Source organism: Leopardus geoffroyi, chromosome D3, assembly GCF_018350155.1.
Source record: "Leopardus geoffroyi isolate Oge1 chromosome D3, O.geoffroyi_Oge1_pat1.0, whole genome shotgun sequence".
NCBI classification, from domain to species: Eukaryota; Metazoa; Chordata; class Mammalia; order Carnivora; family Felidae; genus Leopardus; species Leopardus geoffroyi.
Window position 1 is genome coordinate 48,520,674 of NC_059339.1, and position 24,954 is coordinate 48,545,627.

The following is a 24,954-nucleotide window of genomic DNA, read 5'->3' on the forward strand; positions in this document are numbered from 1 at the left end:
GATCCCAAGTATCTCAGGTGTTCTGGACAGTATCTTGACATCATAAGAACTAGCATTAGTGGTTGGGAGAAAAAAAAATACTCAGACCATGTATTGTTAGGTTTGGTGGATTGCCTGCCTAATACTTGTCTTTTAGGGGTTGAAAGAGATGCTATGTTTCTATTGTTGTATCCCTGAATTTTAGGTGAGATGGGGGGGGGGGGTAGTTACTGTTTTTTAACTTGCTTTGTTGGTTCTGTTGGTTTAGAATTCATTTGTTAATGGTGTTTAGTGTGGTATTGTTTGCTTCTTTTGTAGTATAATATTTTAGGATTTAACCTTGTTTTCCCCAGTAAGTTGCAGTAATTTAGAAGTGATTATTAACATTGTTGAGAATTTTAGAGTTTGGCCAATTAATTTTTACAAAGCATATCTAAAATTCTACCTAAATGTTTACTATTTAAAAAACATCTATTGGTGGTAGGGTTTTATTATTTCTATGTACACATAACGTTAACTGTGAAATCCAAGCAACACACTATTCGTAATTCTTTGCAGAATTCAAAACTAGATAGCATACTTTATTTCTCTTATTTTTTCAGATTCTTTCAAATATTCCTATTTAGTGGCAATAGCTATTTTCATTGCTACTAATGTATGTTTTTTGGACAGCATACATAAGCTCTGGGGGAGACATTAACTGATCTCTCAACTCTGTCCTTTATACCTTATTATCACTTTCTAAAAGTTCATAGCAAAATCAGACTGAAGATGATAGCACTTCATATTTCTGGATCATTTGTTTTGAAGGACAGCTCTGCTGTTGTCTCTTGTACTTTCAGCACCTGCCTTTTTTTTTTTTTTTAAATATCTTGCCTGCCTTAAGCATGAAAAAGAAACACAGTTTTGAATTTCCCATAGTGTCAGTGTCATAATTATCTAAATAATTTAGTCCTTCCTGTTAATAATGTCCTTGTGTCCGTGGAGGGACTTGACTATATAATACTTGATTTATTCATTCTTTATGTGTCTCCTCTAATTCTGCTTCAGTTTTGCTTTCCTTTTTCATTAATTTTTTAAAAAATCTTTTGTCTTGGGGCGCCTGGGTGGCGCAGTCGGTTAAGCGTCCGACTTCAGCCAGGTCATGATCTCACGGTCCGTGAGTTCGAGCCCCGCGTCAGGCTCTGGGCTGATGGCTCAGAGCCTGGAGCCTGTTTCCGATTCTGTGTCTCCCTCTCTCTCTGCCCCTCCCCCATTCATGCTCTGTCTCTCTCTGTCCCAAAAATAAATAAACATTGGGAAAAAAAAAAATTAAAAAAAAAATCTTTTGTCTTTCAAAATTATGTGCTTAGCATCAAGAAGTACCTCTGTTGAACTTTACATCTGAGAGTTTGTGTGATCTTTAAGGTAATCTGTTACTGTGTTTTGGACTTGATTAAGGTGACTATTATCATAGTTGTACTTAAAAATGAACAGAGACAGATACTAAACATCAGGAATAAAATAATCTTCAACCACCATTGCTCTATTGCTCTCTAGGGCACTGACTTGGATTTTAGGGGACCTATGCTTATTATCAGAGAAGACTGTGATAAGGGAAATGAAGGCTTCTGCCTTTTTCATTAGCCATAGGAAGGAGTAAGGGTACTCTTAAAAGAGAACTTGCCAAGCCTGTTAGATCTTTTTGGACCAAAGTGTGTGTTGCTGGTGTAAGTAAGCAAGCAGGCTTTAAGTTTTATGAAACAAAGCTTAGTAGGAATATAATTTAACAGAAACCTGTTGTCAGAATTCTGGTTAAACCAGCTTTTAAAGGTTTCAGTTGGTGAAGTAAAAACACTTCCGACTGTCTCTCCCACTGAATACAGCTATAAAACCTGAACAGAATGCATGGAGAAGCTATGATGGTTTTGAAAATAGTAGGCAAATTGGGGAAAAAGATGAGACTTCAAAATACCACTAATCCAGCAGTGAGTTTGCCATCCCTCCTGCACCTTCCCACCCCCATTCTTCCTGCTGCTTACTGTTGACATGGACAGTCACAGATATATATGGCAAAGCAGAGGAACTAAAGCCCCCAGGTTTCTGGCCAGAGGACAGAAAGAGGAGACTAGGGAACCAGAAATTACTGGGAAGATTGTGAAATGGGAAGAGCTCAGGAAACCAAGCCTGTATTATTATTTTAGACTCCTAGGCCCACTCTTGAGCGACACATTTGTCATATGTGAATCTGATTCTAATCAGCATACATAAAGACTTTAAGAATGGAACTAACAAGGGAGATTTAGTAGCTCAGTTGGCTAAGCATCAGACTTTAGTTCATGGTCTGACAGTTCAGGTCATGATCTCACAGTTCATGGGTTCAAGCCCCACATCGGGTTCTGTGCTGACAACTCAGAGCCTGGAGCCTTCTTTGGATTCTGTGTGTGTGTCTCTCTCTGCCCCTCCCTTGCTAGTGCTCTGTGTCTCAAAAATGAATAAACATTAAAAAAAAAAAAAAAAAAAAAAAAGAAGTGGAACTAACAGAGCAATGCTGGGTCCCAGACTGACCACCAAGTGGTACACATTTGGGACATATCCAGTGAGCACTACAAAGGCTTTGAAAACTGAACTCGTGTTGGAGCTTGAGCTAACAGAAGATACATTGGAACTTGTGGCCTAAATCTAACTGACCTGTTCTGCATACTAAAATTAAAATGTCATATTCCAAAGGATTTAAAGAAGACCCAGAGTCTTATAATATTTAAAATATTCAGGGTACTATTCAAAATTACTTGACTTAAAGAATCAGGAATAAATTTCTAAAATAGAAATTTTATTTTATTTTATTTTTTAAATGGAAATTTTAGAACTGAAGATAATAGTAATCAAAATAAAACACTTGGCTGGATAGTTGAAAAGAGACAAAAGAGGAAAGAGTCAGTGAACTTGAAGATGGACAAGTAGAATTTACCTAATCCAAAAACTAAGGAGAAAACTGATCAAAAACAAAAAACAGAAAAACAGAGCCCCAGAGACCTGTGGGACAATGACCAAAGGTCTGGCATTAATGTTATTGAAGTCCCAGAAGAGAAAGAGTAAGATACTAAAAATATGTTTGGAAAAATAATGGCTAACAACCTCCCAAATTTAGAAAGACATAAACCTAAAGATTCCAGAAGGTCTGTGAACCCCCAAACAGGTTAATCACAGAGAAAGATTCAGTTCCATCTAAGAAAACTAAAGACAGAAAAAATTCTTGAAACTAGCTAGAGAGGTGTACACTTGTCTAATAAGGAACAGCAATTCAAGTGATTGTACATTTCTTATCAGAAACCATGGAAACCAAAAGAAAGTAGCAAAATATTTTTAAAGTGCTGTAAGAAAAAAACTGTCAACCAACCCAGAATGCTATATCCTGTGAAAATACCCTGCAGTAATAAAGGTGAAATAAAGACAGTGCAGGAACAAGAATTGAATCTTTTGCCAGTAAACCTACTCTAAAAATAGAGTAGAATGAAGTGAAAATGATACCAGAGGAAAATTTTAAACATTAGGAATTAAGAAAAAGCAACAGAAATGGTATATAGTCTGCTTTTAAGCTTTTTAAAATATTAAAAATAAAAATTCTAACATTTTCAGGGATTTTCAGTGTATACATATGTAATATATAAGAAAATTATAACAAAGTGTGGGGAGTAAAACGATATAAGGTACCTGTATTCCACTTGAATTGGTAAATTATGGATTCTAAGTAGACTGAAATTTTAATTTTTTTTTTTTAAACGTTTATTTACTTTTGAGACAGAGACAGAGCATGAATGGGGGAGGGTCAGAGAGAGAGAGGGAGACACAGAATCTGAAACAGGCTCCAGGCTCTGAGCTGTCAGCACAGAGCCCGACGTGGGGCTCGAACTCACAAGCCGTGAGATCATGACCTGAGCCGAAGTTGGACGCTTAACTGACTGAGCCACCCAGGCGCCCCGCTAAGTAGACTGAAATTTTAAGTAAGTATACTGTAATTTCTAAAGCCACCACTTAAAAAAAAAAATCTATGGATATAGTAAAAAACAATAGGTAAATTAAAGTGAAATATTTAAAGTTCAGATAACCCAAAAGAAGTAGGAAAAGGGAAACAGAAATGAAAAACAGAAGGAACAAACAGAAAAGAAATAATAAAATGGTAGACCTAAATCCAAAAACATCTAAGTTGTTCTATTAAGTGTAAATGGTCTAAATATACCAGTTAAAAGATAGAGATTGTCAGAATGGATTTCAAAACCATGACTAAATTATATGTTTACAAAGAGATTCATTTCAAATGTAATGATGTAGGTAAAAGTAAAAGGATAGGAAGAATGCTTATGTTAGAGAAGAAGAAAGGTCTCAAATTAATAATCTAAGCTTTTATCTTAAGAAACTGGTAAAAGGAGAGCAATATACATCCAAAGCAAGCAGAAGAAGGTAAATAATAAAGATAAAAGCAGAAATCAATGACTTTGAGAACAAAAGGAAAAAATAGAGACAATAAAACCAAAAGCTAGTTCTTTTATGATAAAATTGACAAATCTCTAATTAGACTGAGAAAGAAAAAAGATGTAAATCACCAATATCAGGAAAAAAGAGGTGGAAAAAACTACAGACCCTGCAGGGTAAGGGAATACAAAAGAACAACTCCATGCAAGTAGTTCAACAACTTAGATGAAATGACCAGTTTTTTCAAAAGCACCATCTGTCAAAACTTAGCCAAGTGAGGTAGCTAACCTCAGTAGTTTTGTAATTATTAAAGTTAATTTATAGTTAAAACCTTTCAGTGAAGAAATCTCCAGGCTTAGATCATTTTACTTACTAGTAAATTCTCCCAAAAATTTATAGAAGAATTAATACTGTGTCTCCACAATTTCAGGAATCAGAAGAGTTAGGAACTCTTCCAGTTCATTTTATGAGACCAGTATTATCCTGATAACTAACCAGAAAAACATTACAAAATAGGAAAACATTTCAGTATCCTTTGTGAACATAGAAGTAAACATCTTCAACAAAATATTAGCAAATCAAATGTAGCAATGTATAAAAATAATATATTATGACCAAGTGGAGTTTACCCCCCCAGGAATGCAAAGCTGTGTTAATATTAAAAAATCAGTGAATGTAATCTACCATATTAACAATCTAAGAAAGATCATATCAATTAATGCAGAAATACATTAGATGGATTTCAATATGTATTAATAAGAATAACTCTCAAAAATCTAGGAATGAAGAGGACTTCCTTAACCTGATAAAGTGCAACTATTGAAACCCTACTATTAACATTATTCTTAATGATGAAATGACTGAATGCTTTCTTCCAGAGATTAGGAAAAAGGCAAGGATGTCTGTTTTCATCACTATTACTCAGTGTTATATTGCCCAGACAATAAGGCAACAAAAAGAAAAATAGAGAAATTAAATATAAATAGTGTGTTTTTTTTTGTTCTCTTAACCATGTCTTTTGTAGTGCAAGAATGTTTCTAATTTGTATGAAGTCTAATTTGTCAGGTTCTTTTTTTTTTTTTTTTTTTTTTTTTAAAGGACCTGTTTTGGGTGTTCTGTCTTAAGACATGTGAGATTTCAGAAAACCAAAGTATACTTTGCAGAGTGGGAGAAAATGTTTTACTACATAGGTAGGGAATTTTGATGACAGAGGTCAATTTAAAAACTTTTTATTTGTTGTGACTATCTTGCAGATGCTAATTTTCTCCAGGGAAAGACTTAAAAAATATAGCTGATTGTTTGATTTGTGCTGCAGGGTAGATTAATTAAAATCGCATTTTGTCACCTAGAAGTTCCAGATTATGACAGCATCAGACTCTGAAACTATCTATACTTTTTAAAAGGCCAGCATCAACAAAGGACACTTTACAACCCCTGAAAACAGTTTTTTAGCAATATGTGTGTGTGTGTGTGTGTGTGTGTGTGTGTAAAACTACAGTTTAAAAGAGGGTTTTCTTCCCTGTAATTTGTGAAAAGCAAATGGAGATTGGTTCTTAGTTAATTTTTTTTTTATTTTTAGTTATGTTTTCTGCTTTACTAAAGACTCAGTTACCTAGGGATTATTTTTGGTCTTTCCTCTAATACTATAAAATACCCTGAAGTAGTCTTTACTTTGTATCTCCTTGAGACTGCCTATTTCACCACAAACTTTACTGTTTTCATCCTGCTCTTTTTTTAATATGTTCAAAATTTGGTCAATTCTCGTTTAAAAAAATTATTTTTGATGTTTATTTTTGAGAGAGACAGAGCACAAGCCAGGAAAGGGCAGAGAGAGAAGGAAACAGAATTTGAAGCAGGGTCCAGGCTCTGAGCTGTTAGCACAGAGCCCAATGCTGAGCTCAAACTCACAAACTGTGAGATCATGAGCTGAAGTCTAAAGCTTAACTGACTGAGCCACCCAGGTACCCTGGTCAATGTTCTTTTTAAAGAATGTTCAATGTGTGTGTGTATAGGGTTCCTCAACAGGTTACTTTCAATTGGCTATCTTAGAGCCTGATATTGTTTGAATATTTGTTTAGCAACCAGTGGCAGGTTCTTTATTCATTTCTGTCCATAGTAATAAGATTTTGATGGTAACTGAACGTTCTTCTTCTTCTGGAGAAGCTTAAGGACCTCGTAGTGGTGTTTTATTTTGACTTGGTTATCTTTTTTCTTTTCTTTTCTTTTCTTTTCTTTTCTTTTCTTTTCTTTTCTTTTCTTTTCTTTTCTTTTCTTTTCTCTTTCCTTTCTCTTTTTCTTTCTTTCTTTTCTTTTTTCTTTTCCTTTCTTTTCTTTTCTTTTCTTTTCTTTTCTTTTCTTTTCTTTTCTTTTCTTTCTGAAATACCATTTGACACTCACCTGCCCTTGTGAAATGATACTATGGTTTCATGTATTTATTTTACAGTTCTAATGTCTTATTTATCTGTCTTTTAATGGGGCATCTTTCATGAGCACCTTTCATGAGTACCCACATAGTAAATAATTATATCTTGTAGATTTGGATATTCTGGGTTAATTATGATAAAAACTCTACAGCAAAATAGTACTTTCAGTTTTTAGCATGAAGATAAATATAGAGTAAATCCATGTGAAAGTGTGATCTATAGAAAGGGCTTGTAATAAGAACACTTGGCTCTGAGTTCTGTTTCTATCACTTATTTATTTATGTAACCTTTATGAAGTTTTTCTAAGCTCTTAGGGCATGTCTTCCTTAGTAAAAAAAAAAAAAGATGGTACATGGTACATATATGTATAACTTTCACATCCTATTATAATTAATATTATACTTTTTAATGTGGTTGTAAGGGTTAAATGAGTAAATTTTTAAGGAAGTAGTTTGTAAACCATACAGCATAGAACTCTTTCCTATAATTTACAAAAACTGTCTTTATTTTCAAGTAACTTTTATTTTGAAAAAGTTGACTATAGCGTGGCCAGTTTCTCTCCAATTTACTGTTCAATTTATTCTTCAGGTATTTCTTACCTGTGATTAAACTAAGGATAGATTAAGCACTAGATGCCCTTTTTTTTTCTGGCTTTTCTTCTATTCTATACTTCTTCCTTACCTAAATTCTGCCTCTTATTGTTTAGAGATTCAGGACTAAAGAGTTTGTTGGAGTAAAGGCATTAGGAAATGATGTGCTCTTGACTGTTAGGGGAATTTATCATTTATTTTATACTGTAACTTATTTGGTAAAGAACACAAAAATAGGCTTAATGATCAGTTTCTTCCTCCTTCTGAGCATGACCCTGAAAACATTGACTTTTTTGTTGTTGTTGTTGTTCCATCTTCTAGTTACAACAGTTGGAGCTTGCGCAGATACAGCATAGAGATGCTAACCTCACAGCTCTTGCAGCCATTGGACCAAGAAAGAAGAGACCACTAGAATCTGGGTCTGGAAGTGAGGTATTGAAGTAATGTTTGTTATTTTATTTTTCATGTCAAGAAAGCAAGCCAAAAGGAAGCAAAGACATGTACATAGTTTATCCTACCTTGCATGCCGGTGCTGCCAAATGCTTGTTAAAACTCTCCTTTGCGGGGCGCCTGGGTGGCTCAGTCGGTTGGGCGGCCGACTTCGGCTCAGGTCACGATCTCACACTCCGTGAGTTCGAGCCCCGCGTCGGGCTCTGTGCTGACCACTCAGAGCCTGGAGCCTGTTTCAGATTCTGTGTCTCCCTCTCTCTCTGACCCTCCCCCGTTCATGCTCTGTCTCTCTCTGTCTCAAAAAATAAATAAACGTTAAAAAAAATTAAAAAAAAAAAAAAAAAAAAAAAAAAAAACTCTCCTTTGCCTATTTTATAAAATATTAACTTCGCCTGTTTTTTTAGGGTATATATCACCTTGAACTTTACTCCTCTTGATCACTTATTTTATACTTCTTCCTTTTCCCTCCACCCACCCCCATCTCTACTCATAATGAGTCACATTATCTCAGTTTTTTATTTCTGTGCATTCTTTCCACTGGTCTTAGATGATCCTCTTCCTACTGTATATCTAAATCGAGTTCATATCTTTTTTTCTTAAGTTTAAAAAAAAATTTTTTTTTTTTTTAACATTTTTATTTATTTTTGAGACAGGGAGAGACAGAGCATGAACAGGGGAGGGTCAGAAAGAGGGAGACACAGAATCCGAAACAGGCTCCAGGCTCTGAGGCGTCAGCACAGAGCCTGACGCGGGGCTCGAACTCACGGACTGTGAGATCATGACCTGAGCCGAAGTCGGCCGCTTAACTGACTGAGCCACCCAGGCGCCCCTTTCTTAAGTTTTTTTAAAAAATATTTATTTATTTTTGAGAGAGAGAGAGACCGACCCCGCATGAGTGGGGAAGGGGCAGAGAGAGAGGGAGACAGAGGATCTGCAGCAGGCTCTGCAGTGACAGCAGAGATCCAGATGTGGGGCTCCAACTCATGAACTATGAGATCATGACCTGAGCCGAAGTCAGATGTTCAACCAACTGAGCCACCCAGATGCCCCCAGTTCATATCTTAAGATCAAATCTGCCATCTTTTTTCTTCCATGAACCCCAACTACGCATTCCTTCATTGACTTCTTGTCTCAGTACATAATATGTTTGCATGGCAGATTCTTCTCTGTTCCTTATATGATGCATATTTTTTCTTTGCAAGATTTTAAACTTTTTGAGCAGATATAATCCTATTCATTTGTATTCCTCCACAGAACTTACATACTCCATAAAAATTGTTAATTGTTTGATTAGCACAGAAAGGAGCTGACCTACATCTCTAGAACAATTATTTGATGTAATGTTAGATTTGTGGATCGATCATCAGGGTGAGATACAGGTACCACTGAGGTAGCGTCAGCAATAGCAATATGGCTCATCTCTTTTGCTCTGTAAAATTTAAATATGCTTTGAGACCAGCTCCTCCCTAACATATACCCTGAACATTGACAGTTCCTAAATAAATGACAATCATCTCAGTAGAGGAAGGATTTAAAAAATCTAGTTGTTTTTCATTATAAATGTAATGAATGCAATATGTTCACAGGTCCCCCAAAAAATCACAGTATAAAAAATGTTTGAAAAATAAGTGTCCCTCCTCACAGATTTCTAGTTCCCTGTCTCCTGCCCAACCAGACGAAACCATTATTAAGATTTTTGACATAGCCTTCTAAAAATTTATTATGAATATGCACATGTATCTTATGGGTGTTCACAGATCCACGTGCTTGATTTTGTTTTTACTTAATTGTGATCAGACTATGCCTATTGTTCTGCCCTTGATGTTTTTTCCCCTTTTCTGTAATCTCCGTCACATAATTGACCTCCATACTTTTTAAAGGTATAGGACATTACTATGTGTAGATAAACATAATTTACTCAACCCATTCGGTAATGGAAATTTAGTTTTCTTCCAGGACATTCTTGTACTTACATTGTATAATGTAACTGTAGGCTAAATTCCTAACAATGGAATTCCTGGTTTAAAGGCTATGCATAACATGAAAAACTTTTTGGAAAAATTCAAACACACAAAAAATAAATGAATCCCCCCCATATACTCACCACTCTGGTACACCTACTATCAATGTATACCCAGTCTTATTTAAATCTGAACCAACTTTCTCTGGTTTTTTATACCTCAGGTTATTTTTTTTTTAAGTTTATTTATTTATTTAGAGAGTGAGCATGTGTGGGGGATGGGAGGGAAGGGCAGAGAGCGAGAGTGAGAGCGAGAGAGAGAGAATCCCAAGCAGGCTCCTCACTGTTAACATAGAGCCTGACATGGGGCTCAAACTCATGAACCATGAGATCATGACTTGAACTGAAATCAAGAGTCAGACATTTAACCTACGGAGCTACCCAGGTGCCCCTTCCTCAGGTTATTTTAGTCAGTTCTAGACTCAGTATCATTTTATCCATAAATATTGTTTGTTGCTTTTGATTTTTGTTACATATTTAAAAATGACCCTCTGAATAAGTTGTATCAGTTTTTAAATCCATTAGTTCCTATTTAACATTAACACTGAGATTATCTTTGCCCTTAGATGGTTGAAAATGTAATTTTTAATACAATATTTAAATTGCAAGTAAAATTGAGCAGTTTTTTCCTATGTATATTGGTACTTTCAGTTTACTTTTTTCAACTGAGTTACGTTTTTCAATTGATTAAGAAAATGGGACACACCACACCCCTCCACCCCCCTTTCCAGTAGTCTAGGCTTTCTTCTTGTAAAGTTTTTTATTTTCCTAAAAAGAAGATCTTCCGAGTGTTTGTGCTCTGGCTTTCCATTCTATTTGGGAAGGCCTTTCTTAATTAGAATTATGTGTTAATACATTTATCATTTCACTTTTTAAGTACAAATCTTTGATTCATCCAGAATTTCTTTTGAGTAGGAGTTAAGATATGGCTTTATCTTTATTCCCTTATTCTTTGTTCTCCCCCAGGCTCACAAATCGTCCCAATACTATTTACTCAATAATTCTTTCCCCACTGATTTGAAGTGCTACCTTTATCACACAGATTCAGTATTGAATACAAATTCCCATATGAATTTGGGTCTGTTTCTGCATACTGTGATCTAGTGCTATCTAATAGAAATTTTTGTGAGAAAATGTTGTATCCATGCTGTCCTGAATGGCTACATACAGCTGTTGAGCAATTGAACTGTGGCTACTGATTGAGGAAATAAAATTTTAATTTTTAATTCTATTGATATGTATCTATTTATGTATTACTACAAAATCTTTATTTTTCCCCATCCTAACCATTTTAAAGTTACACAGTTCAATAGCGTTAAGTATATTCAATTTGTTGTGCAACATATCTACAGAACTCTTTCGTTTTGTAAAACTGAAACTCTATACCCATTAAGAACTCCCCATTTTCCCCACAGCCCCTAATAACTGCCATTCCACTTTGATTCTGTGAACTTGACTACTTAAATACTTCATGTAAGTGGGATCATATAGTATTTGTATTTTTGTTACTGGTTTATTTCACTTAGCGTAATGTCCTCAAGGTTGCACATCTTAATGTATTGAAAAAATATGGTAGGGATGCCTGGGTGGCTCAGTTGGTTAAGCATCAAACTTTAGGTCATGATCTCATGGTTTATGAGTTTGAGCCCCACATCGGTGTCTGTGCTGACAGCTCAGAGCCTGGACCCTGCTTCAGATTCTGTGTCTCTCTCTGTCTCTCTGTCTCTCTCTTTCTGTTCCTCACTCTCTTCTCTCTCTCAAAAATAAACAAACATTAAAAAAATTAAAAAATAAAAATATGGTAAAACTAGCCCAGTGGAGAGTTTTTATGTTTTCATTATTTCTCTACCACAGGATGACCCACTGCCCTTTATTTTTGGTCTCTTTGTATATGAATGTGTGTAAATATTTTATTAAAACTGGGGCATGCTATTTCATCATGAAGCATATTCCTATATATATGACTTAGCATACTTGTTTCTTTGTTGCAAGAATAGTTATTTATAATTTTTTTCCCATCCACAGAGTTAATATTTACACCTCCTTTGAGAAAGAGCTATAGAGATATCTAAATTCCTATCCTTCCTTTCTGTTAGTATTATACAATAAATCCTATATTATAGCACATGGGGTGAGTACACTTGCTTTGAACACAGACACATCTGGGTTTTGTTCTTTACTCTGTTAAGTTTTATAATTTTTGACACCTCCTTTAAACACAGTACCTCAGTTTTCCCCATTTGGAAAAACGGTATAATACCTGCCTGTAATGTTTTAAAGATTGGATTCTGCAAAGTGTTTAGCTAGTTTCTGGCCTCACGAGTGGACTTAATAAATTATCATTATTGTCATCATAGTAATAGTACCATTATTTTAGCTTTTAATCATATTTTATAAGTAGTCTTCATGGTCCATAGTAAATTTGAAATGTTAACCATTAATCTCTTGAGACCTTTGCTTCTCTATCTCATTTGAGTTTGTCACAAATTTTAAAAACAAAACATTCCCTGGTGTACAATAATCAGAGATTTTTAAGTGTTTTTTTCTTTTACTGTATGTTCAAATCTGAGAAAGGTCATAGGTTAGGGGTCAGAGAGAAATGTATTTTTGGTGTTCAGAGATAAAAAAAAAACTAGTTTATATGATTTGTCTATTGGCATTAAAATGCAAGAGTATTAATTTTTAAATTTCAAAACAGATGTGTCATAACTTGTGTTTAAATGTATTGAAGAGTATGTTTGCTTGGTGCTTCTTTAGTTTTGAGAATTTAGGCGTGTACATTTTCCCCTGTATTTCTTGGGTTTTAAGCTTAGGTAGTTGTCAGATTTTACTGTATTATATAACAGTACTTTTAAGTAATGCTAACCTAAATTGAAAATACCATTTCTTTAATGAGCTGGTAACATTTTAGTACAATCCTTATTTTGAAATTAGCTTGAAGACTATTTTCTTATTTGTTGATTTTTATTTATGATATTTTAACTTTAAAGGCCGTTTTCTTTTTAAAATGAGAAACTGGAGAAATGATGTTATAGGTTTATTGCTGATTTATTTGCCCTCCCAGTAACTTAAATTGCATTAATTCAAATTATTAAAAACATTTTTTTAATGTTGTTTTTTTTTTTTTTTTTAAATTTTTTTTTCAACGTTTATTTATTTTTGGGACAGAGAGAGACAGAGCATGAACGGGGGAGGGGCAGAGAGAGAGGGAGACACAGAATCGGAAACAGGCTCCAGGCTCTGAGCCATCAGCCCAGAGCCTGACGCGGGGCTCGAACTCACGGACCGCAAGATCGTGACCTGGCTGAAGTCAGACGCCTAACCGACTGCGCCACCCAGGCGCCCCTTAATGTTTATTTTTGAGAGGGAGAGGCAGAGCACGAGTAGGGGAGGAGCAGAGAGGGAGGGAGACACAGAATCTGAAGCAGGCTCCAGTATCTGAGCAATCAGCACAGAGCCCAGCGTGGGGCTTGAACTCACGAACCACAAGACCATGACCTGAGCCTAGGTTGGATGCTTAACCTACTGAGTCACCCAAGCGCCTCTAACTGGAATTATTTAAAACTCTTTATTCATTTGCCTTATTCCCTCACAAGGAATGCAGAAGTTATGTATAAAACCAGAAACTGAGGCTTTACTTTTTATCTTCTTTGTAGATGGGAACCTGAAATCTTACCTGTTTGATTTAAATTGTTAGGATAAGCAGATAATCCCAGAGGGGAGTGAAGTAGAGTCTGGTTCTTTGAAGAATAACTCCTTAGTTTAAATGCATTTTTTTTTTTTTTTGTCTACTAAAAATGCAGAAAATTAAGCTTACTAGTACCTTTCACATTCATAGATTATCATTTTTGTTGATAATAAATCAACAATAATACATTTGGAGAAATTAGTTTTGGACTTTTGTCCTTTAGTATTTTTTTTCTGTTATGTAAAATAAAGCAAAATTATCTCTTATCCTTAAAAACATTTGTATAACCCATATATTAGACTGGCCCCTTATACAAACCATAAGAGACTCTTAAATACTGAGAACAAACTGAGGGTTGATGGGTGTGGGGGAGAGGGGAAAGTGGGTAATGGGCATTGAGGAGGTCACCTGCTATGAGCACTGGGTGTTGTATGGAAGCCAATTTGACAATAAATTATATTTAATATAAAAAAATAAACTGGCCCCTTATAGATTTACATTTGATATTCTCTTCTATAAGTCCTTTTTTTTCTTTTTTTTTTTTTTTTCCTCTTCTAGAAGTCTTTTAAAAAGTTGAATAGCATCAGCTACTGTCTTCCTTGTGTTAACCCTGGCAAAAAGCAGCAAGTACCAATTATCATTTTGAATCAACTATTTATACCATAAACCTGTCAGCTTTACAAAGGGAAGAAATAGGGGCGCCTGGGTGGCTCAGTTAGTTAAGCATCCAACTTTGGCTCCGGTCATGATCTCGCGGTTAGTGAGTTCAAGCCCCATGTCCAGCTCTGTGCTGACAGCTCAGAGCCTGGAGCCTGCTTCAGATTCTTCTCTCTCTCTCTGCCCCTCCCCTGCTTGTGTTCTCTCTTTCTCTAAGAATAAATAAACATCCAAAAAAAATTTTAAGGGAGGGAAATAGTTAAAATTTACTACTTGGTAATACTTGAATTTGTCCTTAATTTACTGCTGTGGTTTGAAGTTTTATGTGTGGGTGTGGGTGTATTTTTATATAAATATGTATTTATATATACACATATACATAAATATGAAATTAGTTTTTAAACTAATATAGGCTATACAGATACTTATAACAGTAAATTAGAACCTACTTTAAGGTTTAGAGTGTTTGCATGTTTGTATTGCTTATGTATATTGCTTAGATCATGTGCGTGGGGTCCTTTGGAATGTTAAGACATTAATAACTGTACTTCCTGTATTAATTTTAGATCCTTGGATTAGAAAGGATCTTTATTAACAGTACTTTCAAATAGTTCACATAGCTTATTAATGATCCAACATTCATAAGGATATTTCTTCATTTTTGTTGAATATAAAGATAGGTTTTATTTTTACTTTATAACATATCTTAAAAATCCCATCATTACACATAAAAGCAATTTTGGAGCTATGAAAGTACAAATTTTGGAATTTCAACATGCAGTTTTACTCTCATTGCTTTTTTACAAACATAAATAAATGAGGCCTCTTGAGAACATTTAATTATTCAGTTGGCTTAAAATTGCTGATATTTCTTTTAAAATTAAGTGGTTTCAGTACCAAATCAGCTACATGGTGCTTATAGTATTGATGTGTCTAGTATATGTTGCTTAAAATAGTGTTCATTTGCTAACCAGAATGAAGAAATTATCAAGTGGATAGTATATGTTTGCTCTGTCTTGAAGCAGGCTAGAATGCTACCCTGTAAGATTTTAACTCTTCGGTGGGGGAGGGGGTGTGTGTGCCTGTGTAGCCCAGTCAGTTAAGCTTCCTACTCTTGGTTTCAGCTCAGCTCATGATCCCAAGGTTCCTGGGATCAAGCCCCACACTGACAGTGCAGAGCCTGCTGGGGATTCTCACTCACATGCGCTCTCTCTCTCTCTCTCTCTCTCTCTCTCTCTCTCTGCCCCTCTGCCCTCCCCAACCCCCCATGCATTCTCTTTCAGAATGAATAAATAAACTTAAAAAAAAATAATAATAAGAGGGATAAGAGAAGAAAGGGCTTTTACGAAACTTTGCTTAGCAATAAATTAAAAGTTTGAAATCAAAAATAGGTTTTTTGACATGAAAGGGCATAGCTTTAATCTTTATGTTCTTGAGGGGCACAGGTAGTGCCATTTTTTACCACCATTCTTTTGTGCTAGGCTACAGTGGAACCATAACTTCTGAAGTGTGCTTTGTTATCTATTATAGCTGACTTGGAGATTTAAACATACTTATTGTCATCTAACACTGGCTATAAATATCACATAGATTGGCTGGAATTTAGAGCATGTTATTACTTTAAATAAAGAAGTAGCTCCTTATTTTTAAAATGTTATTTAATTCACACTTCCATAAACAGATCTGCCTCTTTTAAATTTTCCAGAGATACAGAGGTTGACTCTGTCAGCCATGTTCAGGGACTTCATGCGAAATATGTTAAGGTGCACATTATGGATTTATCTTTCCTTCTTCCCAAATTTCCCTTAAATATTGGTAAAGGAGTGAAAACATAAATACACAAGAATAAGGAAGAGAAGAGAAAACAGCAATAAGAGTATTTAGTAGTATTTGAGTTCAAATTGACTAGAGACTGGAGGCATTGTTTCTAAAAAAATAATAATAATAATAACCAAGAGAAGAGGCCTTAAATATTAATATGAACATGTTGGCAAGGATAAGCAGATATGTAAGGGAAACCTCTTACATGAAAAGTTAAAAGGAGAATGTGGAAGAAAAGGTATGAAGCAGTAGGAAACTAGAAAAAAAATGTAAAAAAGCAGAATGTGTCACAAACATGAAACAAGAATAAAAGCTGTTTTTAACAATGACTAGAGAAAATGGAAGACCCTTGGGAACTGAAAGTGTGAGAGCAGAAATAAGCAATAATAGAAAGGGTTAGAAGTTAAAACATAGGGGGGTGCCTGGGTGGCTCAGTCGGTTAAGCGACCGACTTTAGCTTGGGTCATGATCTTGTGGGTTCGTGAGTTTGAGCCCTGCATCCGGCTCGGCTGACAGCTCAGAGCCTGGAGCTTGCTTTGGATTCTGTCTCCCTCCCTCTCTACCCCTCCCCCCACTCATGCTCTTTCTCTCTCTCGAAAATAAATAAACATTAAAAAAAATTTTTTTTTAAAAGTTAAAACTTAGGTCAAATCCAAACAAGTATTTTTTTTTTTAAAAAAGACAAAGATGGTATGGTGTATTTGTATTATGTCAAATTTGGTAAGGTAGAGCTGCATTTCCCAGAATACCTTTTCTTGCATAGTTCCTGGTTACTGTGGACAATGAGGTGTTTTGATTTTGCAAGGTGGAAGTGAGACTGCATCCATATTCTTACTCTCAGAAGATAAGCGTGGGCACCCTGGGAGCTACTGCAGCTCACAAACATTCTTGGTATGGGAGAGCCACAGGGCTCCTCAGCTTCCCCCATTTCCTCTCTATCGGCTTCTCCAAACACTGGGCCAGGTCCAGCCCCAGACAGAATCAACAGCTGAACGTAAACTGACCAGGTTCACCATTACTTAAGGCCAAATCTCGGGGCGCCTGGGTGGCGCAGTCGGTTAAGTGTCCGACTTCAGCCAGGTCACGATCTCGCAGTCCGTGAGTTCGAGCCCCGCGTCGGGCTCTGGGCTGATGGCTCAGAGCCTGGAGCCTGTTTCCGATTCTGTGTCTCCCTCTCTCTTTGCCCCTCCCCCGTTCATGCTCTGTCTCTCTCTGTCCCAAAAATAAATAAAAACGTTGAAAAAAAATTAAAAAAAAAAAAAGGCCAAATCTCCATTATAAATGCCATATTCTCTATCATTCCTAGTGTTCTCTGTTCAAATGCTGACTGATAAAGACACCTGTATCATAATTAGTTGTAGAAGAACAGTAACGTAGTAATGATGGGCTCCTAAATTAGTTCTAGGTTTTCCAGAATGGGTTCTCAGGTCTAATTACATTTAAAAACATTAACGGCCCTGTTTCAAGTGGCAGAGGGGACACTGGTGATCCATGGCATGCTGTAGCAAAGCAGTTAGTTTATCAGCTTTAGACATTAGTAATCAAGTGCCCATAAAAGGTAAGACTATGGGAGACCAAGTATTTACTGCCACGGAACATTTTAACATGAAAATAATAATAATGGGATAGGTTGATCCCTTCAAACTATATTGGGGAACTTAGGAAAGGAAATGGCTTTAGCTTCTGAGCTCAGAATCCACATAAAGAAGTGAAATCCTCTATGATTGCTGTAAAAGAAACCCCTATCTCTTGTAGTCAAAGGCAGAGATTTCTGAAAACCAAACCCAAAATCTAATCCTGCAGGTGGCTGAGTTACAATATAAATTGAACTTCTAGTTTTGTAGTCTCTTGTGTTAGGGTTATCTAGAGAAAGAATGGAAAACTGAAAATTGGGGTGGGGAATATGGGCAGATTCCAGTGAAGCTAGGTACCTTGGACTCCTTAATTCTTTCTAGCCACCTTTACTTTACCATCCTACCTCTGTCTGAGGGAAGTTAGTCTCCTGAGGAATCTATAATGGCTTGCCTTAAGGTAGCTAAGTTGCTTTTTAAGAGACTGCATCTTCTCTCACCACCTCTCATTGCTTTTATACCTCTGTAACCCCCTTGCAACAGCCCCCAGGGCATGAGGTACTTACCTACTAAGCGTTACCCATGAGGAAGTGTGATACACACTGAAAGAAATGATTTATCTGCAATTACCTGGGGGATGGTGTAGGAATGGAATAGAGCAGAAGGTATATAAAATTGAATCAGGCTGAATTTATTGATAAAGGCTCACTAAGCAGAGATTCCAGATTGAAGGTATTAGGTCAGAGGGCTATGAGTGGTTCTAACAGTTTGCTTGGTTAGTTAACTAAAAACTACACTAAAAGGTGGCCTAAACTAAGTAAAGTTGAAATAGATGCTAGAATTTTATTTATACAGAGGAAGTTATCCAAAGGTTTAAGGAGATTAGAATGCTAGAGTGGGTTTTTCATTAAAAAAACAAAAACAAAAACAAAAAACTTGACCACACGTGTTCCCCAGGTGAGTCTAGAGAACACTCCTTTTCTCAGAGCTCTGAGAAATCCACTCAGGAGGAGAGCCCCAACATCCTTGAAGAGCTCTATTGGCTGTTTTTTAAAAGAATGACAGGATAACTGTTGCCATCAAATTAGGATCCTTGAATTATTCAGGAGTAATGGAATCCCAGGTGACAGCAACAAATACTGGCACTTAATTGCAAAAGACAAAGGGTGAGGGTGTGGTTACTGTAATGGTAAGGAAAGCCAAAGCAGTAATCAGAGAATTCTGAGTTGACGGAGATCTTTTTCATGGGTGAATTTGGTTATAGTATCTGCACAGCTGAGATAGATGGGAAACTTTATGAATTATTCATTGATTTTTATATACAGAAGAGCTCTAGACCTGGGGAACAGAAGTGTGACTTGAATGACCTCAACAGAGATTATAACCCCTCAATCTGTCCCCAGATGTAAGCCAGGTCCAAGAACCTTTCAATGAAGGGAAAGCTGGGTCCTGCCATATAGCCAAAAATTTATACTGTTGATCTGCTTCTAGGCTTCCCCCAAAGACCTGCAGCCATTTACTAGAATAATGGACATTGGGGAATGAGAAATAGACTCTTTAGGGATTGCTGAATATTGACTCTGAGTGTAATGAATTCTAGAACATTCCAAACACCACTGTTTTCTATCAGTCAATGGAGTTTTGGCTTAGGCCCATCTAACAGTGGGCCCAATGTGGTTGGTTATTTCCATTTTCCTGGAATGCATAATTGGAGTAGACATATTGAACAGCTAACAGAGATCCCACATTGGTTAACTGACCTGTGGAAGCCACTAGAATGTTATCTACTTACCAAGATAAATTATTACATGGAGGGATTGCAGAGCTACCATTAAGAATTTGAAAGATGCAGAAGTGGTGATTCCTATCACATCCCTATTCAACTTAACTGTTTGGCATTGAAGAGGACAGATGGATCTTAGAGAACGATAGTGGGTTATCATAAGCTTAAATGGTGGCTTCAATTAAAGTTGTTCCAAGTGAGGTTTTGTTGCTGGAACAAATCAATTCAACCCCTGGCATTCGGTATGGAAATATTGATCTGATATATGCTTTTTTTTTTTTTTTTTTTCTATATACTTATTAGGCAAAACCATCAGAATTAATTTGCTTTCAACTGGTGGTGTCAGCAGTATACCTTCACTAACTTATCTCAGGGCTATATCAAACTTTATGTCATAAGCTAGCCTGCAAGGACTTGGATAGCCTCTCCCTTCCATAGGACATATGCTGATCCATTATATTGGTACCATGATGATTTGATCTGCTGAGTTGGATGTAACAACTCCTATAGACATTTTGGTAAAGTGCATGCATGCCAGAGAGAGGATAATTCTCACAAAAATTCAGGTGCCTGTTACCTTGATGAACTTTCTAGGAGTCCAGTGGTTTGGATTATGTTGAGATACCTTTTCTAAGGTAATAAATAAATAAATAAATAAATACATACATACATACATACATACATACATACAAACAACCTGCTATACCTAGCTGATTTTTCCCATCACAAAGCGGCACATTTGGATTTTAGAGGCAACATGTACCTCATTTGACCTGAAATGGGGACTATCCCCCTTTCCAGAAATCTTGCTCTGCTCTGTTGACCTGACCAGGAGCTCCAAAGCCTACCTCTTTCACTTACGGTCTGGAAATCTATTCTGTTTACTTTCTCTATTTTATTTCCAGTGGGTCCCTCTCTGTCAACTCTTCTTAAGTCCCTTTCTTGTCCCTGTCACTTATACCTTTCGATTCCTCAGATTGGTGATTTCTTTAATTTTTTTTTTTAATGTTTATTTTTGGGAGGCAGAGACAGAGCACAAATGGGGGAGGGGCAGAGGGAGGGAGACACAGAATCCAAAGCAGGCTCCAGGCCCTGAGCTGACATGACAGCAGAGAACCGGACGCAGGGCTTGAACCCACTAACCATGAGATCATGACCTGAGCCAAAATCAAGAGTCGGACACTTAACCGACTGAGCCACCCAGACACCCTTGGTGATTTCTTTAAACAGCATTCTTGCCCAGCCTCTTTAAAGTGAAATTTTATATTTAAAATTTTTATTTTCATCAAGACATATGTTTAACTACTTTATAGTTCTACCAGCAGTATATGAAAGTGTGTGTTTATTAGTATCTCAGTACTGGATATTGTTATTCTAAAAGCCTGATGCCATTTGTTATCTGTTAGTTATTTGGTTAATCTCCTTTCTGTTCTCTATTCAGGAGAGATGGCATTTATATTCACTTATTCATTCAGTCGCCCCACTGTGCTAGGTACAGTGGTGAGAAGAATAGAACTAGGCCTCAGCTTGCTTGGAATTTATGGTCTAAAAAGTTAGTTTTCTTTATGACAGCTGGTCTGGCCTATTCTGCCTTGTAACTGAGCATGATTAGGGAAGTACTTGGAGCTTGTGATACAGGACACCATTAATGAACCTTAGCATGGTGGTCTTTTTAGCAGTTGGCCATGGATATCTGTGGTTAAACGGGAAATTAGTATAATGTATATAAAATACAAGTTATCTGTGAAGAGCTGTCTGTGAACCTTTAAGATTTCCATGTCTTTTCAAGTATTTTTATTGTTACATTCCTCTGCTCCATTAAGTATTTTGGTCACCATTCCTCCCAGGGCAAATAGTGTTTTAATGCAGTTTTATATGGAATATTTGAGGCTTTATAAAATTTTTTTTTCTTCAAAGCACTTTAATTATAGTTAGCATAATAATGGGCTTATGCTGAGAGAGATTATTTTTTTAACTTGTCAGGCTTTAAGATGATTCCTATAAGTTGTCAGGCTCCCAAGAAGCAGTTTTTGAAAGTGTGTCTATAAGCATACTGCTTCTGTAATTTAGACTAGTATGACTGTCTTTAGATTTCTTAAATTGTACTGTTCTCACATGACCAGTTATACTGTTATGCTTGTTCCCTAATGTACTAGTAGCTGTTTGTCTCAGCCTTGTATGGAGCTATTTGGTTCCAACTTCAGTGTCTGTGAAGAGCACGAATTGCCTGTGTTATGTAGGACTGCTTTTGATAAATACCAGGCCTTAGAGGTTTTCCAACGTGATGATAGATGAGTGTTAATTAACAACAAACTAATGTTTATGGGAAAAGTGGTTGGTAACTCCTTTGCTAAGCGTATCTTTCCATAGTTTAAATGACACTTAGTTTCTCCGTGAGATTTTCCCAAATTAGATGTTTAGATTGTCAATTAACGTTACCAGTGAAAACCCAAGTTTACTTGGAAAGCAATATATCTGCCTTAGATATTGCAATAGTACTTTACTTTCTAATAACATTTAGAGTATATTGTTGAATTTCTATTTATGCATTTTCCCCAAGAATTCCATAAAGTATTGAAAACAGTAACTACAAGTTGCTTTTGAAATGTTTATTCCAATTTGTTTGACTTACCAGATTGTGCCGATCTTTTGTGGGATTTTTTGTTCAGGTAAAATTCATATACTATAAAATTCACCACTTTAGAGTGTACAGTTGAGTAGTTTTTAGTGTATTCACATGGCTGTGCAACTATCACCATTATTCAATCACAGAACATTTTCATCACTCCAAAAAAGAAATTCCATAGCCATTAACTGTTCCCTCTGAGCACCTTGCAACCACTAATCTGCTTTCTGTCTTTATGGATTTGCTATGCTGAGCATTCATATAAATGGAATTATATAATATGTGATGTTTTGTATCTAACTTCTTTGACTTCACATAATGTTTTCAAGGGCCATCCGTATTGTAGCATTTATCAGTACTTCATTCCTAATTATGGCTGAATACTTAATTTCTTTTGGGTATATTCCTAGGAGTGGAATTACTGGGTCATATAATAATAACTCAGTGATTGACTTTTTGAGGAATGCCAAACTCTTTTCCATAGCAGCTTCACCATTTTACATTCCTACCCATAATGCATGAGAGTTCCAATTTCTCCACATGATGGTCGTTAGTTGTTGTTGTCTGTTTTTGTTTTTGTTTTAATAGCCATTCCAGTGGGCATAAAGGGGTATCTCATTGTGGCTTTTGTTTTGCATTTCTCTAGTGACTACTAACATTGGACAACTTTTCATGTCCCTTTTGGTCATTTGTGTATTTACTTTGTAGAAATGAAGTCCAATCAGTCTTTTTCTTTGCTTGCTTGTAACCCAGTGTCACAGGATTTATATCTAAGAGTATTACAGTTTTAGCTTTTACATTTACATCTTTGATCCTTTTTGAGTTCATTTTTTTGTATACGGTATAAGATGGGTCCAAATTCATTCTTTTGCATGTAGATATCCAGTTGTCCTGGCACAATTTTTTGACAAGACCATTCTTTCCCATTGAACAGTCTTAACACCCTAGTTGAAAATAAATTAATCACGGGGCGCCTGGGTGGCTCAGTCGGTTGGGCGTCTGACTTCGGCTCAGGTCATGATCTTGTGGTCCGTGAGTTCGAGCCCCGCGTCGGGCTCTGTGCTGACAGCTTGGAGCCTGGAGCCTGTTTTGGATTCTGTGTCTCCCTCTCTCTCTGACCTTCCCCCATTCATGCGCTGTCTCTCTCTGTCTCAAAAATGAATGAATGTTAAAAAAAAAATTTTTTTTTTAAATAAAAAAAGAAAATAAATTAATCAGATGTATGGGTCTATTTCTGGGCTCTCAATTCTATTCTGCCAATCTATGTGTCTATCTGCAAGTACCACAATGTCTTGATTACTATAGCTTTGCAGTAAATTTTCCAATCAGAAAGTGATTTTTCTAGACTGGACTCTTTGCTTTCAAGATGTTTTGGCTATTCTGTGTCCCTTACATTTACATATATATTTTGGAATCATTTTGTCAATGTCTGCAAAAAAAGATAGTTGGGAGTTTGATACAGATTACATTGAATATATAGATAGTTTGAATAGTACTTCCATCCCAACAATATTAAGTATTCCAGTCCATGAACATTTGATACCTGTCAGTCTTTTGAAATTTCTTTCAACAATGTTTTGTAGTTTTCAGTGTACAAATTTTGCACTTCCTTTTGTTAAGCTTATTCCTAAGTATTTTTATTCTCTTTGATGCTGTCATAAATGTCATTGATTTCTTAATTTCATTTTTTGATTGCTTATTGCTCGCATATAGAAATAGAACTGATTTTTTTGTATATTGATGTTGTATCTAGCAACCTTTCTGAACTCGTTTATTAGCTCTAATAGTTTTTGTGAATTCTTTAAGATTTTCTGTATATACAAGATGATGTTATTGGCCTATAGTGGTAGTTTTACTTTTCCCTTTCATTTCTGGATGCCTTGTTCTTTCATGTTCTTGCCTAAAGGCAAGAGGTTCTTGGCTAGAACCTTCAGTACAAGAAGAATAGAAGCAGTAAAAGCAGACACCTTTTTTTGCTCTTAATTTTAGGTGGAAAGGTTTCTTTTTTCTTTTTCTTTTTTTTGCCATTAAGTATGATGTTAGCTATGGGTTTTTCATTGATGCTCTTAAAGTTGAAGAAATTCTGTTTTGTTTCTAGCCTGTTTTGTGTTTGTCTTTTTTTTTTTTTTTTTTTTTTTTTAACGATGAAAAGGTGTTCGATTTTGTCTGAAGCCTTTTCTGCCTCTGTTGAGATTATCTTTTTTTCCTTTTACTAATAACATGTACTACATTGATTTTCACATGTTGAGCCAACTGTGCATTCCTAGGGTATATATCCCACTTGGTCATCAGTGTATAAATTCTTTTTACATGCTGCTAGATTTTCTTTACTAGTATTTTGTTGAGGATTTCTGCCTCTGTATTCAGAAATTGTTCTGTTGTGCTCTTGTGATGTCTTTGTCTGGTTTCTGTAGCAGGGTAATAATACTGGTCTTATAAAATGGATTAGGAAGTGTTCCCTCCTTTTTTGTTTTTTGGAAGAATTTATCAAATATTCATGTTAATTCTTCTTTAAATGTTTGGTAGACTTTACTAGTGAAGCCATCTAGTTCTGGGCTTTTCTGTAGAAGAAGTTTTTTAATTACTAACTCAGTCTCTTATTATAGGACCATGTGCCAATTAATTTATCTTTCTCTTCTTAGTAACAGGCATGTAGGTGGCCTTATGTCCTTTTCCATTCTTTAGTCTTGTTCTCAGTGTCCATTCTTAAATTTGCATATATCAATAAAATGCTAGTAGCCTAACAAGCCTTTCTTGCCATTAAATGATTATGTTGTGTTTTGATTGATACATGAAAGGCACATTTGAATATTGAAACCGTAAAGCAAGTTAGTTAATGTCTGCCTGACTTACCTTAGAATGTTTGCTAATTTTCTGCCACAAAGAACACCTTG

General features: G+C 35.9%; 1 protein-coding gene across 3 annotated transcripts in view; it reads left to right on the plus strand.

Moving 5' to 3' along the window:
* TAF4B (TATA-box binding protein associated factor 4b) overlaps positions 1-24,954 on the plus strand; it is a 126,063-nt gene that overhangs the window by 84,129 nt on the left and 16,980 nt on the right. For all 3 annotated transcript variants that reach the window (XR_006707285.1, XM_045457143.1, XM_045457144.1), the window contains exon 14: positions 7,766-7,876. Coding sequence is in view for 2 of the 3 variants with exons in the window: in XM_045457143.1 (XP_045313099.1) it covers positions 7,766-7,876 (111 nt within the window). In the remaining variant the exon portion in view is untranslated. The remainder of the gene's footprint in view (positions 1-7,765; positions 7,877-24,954) is intronic.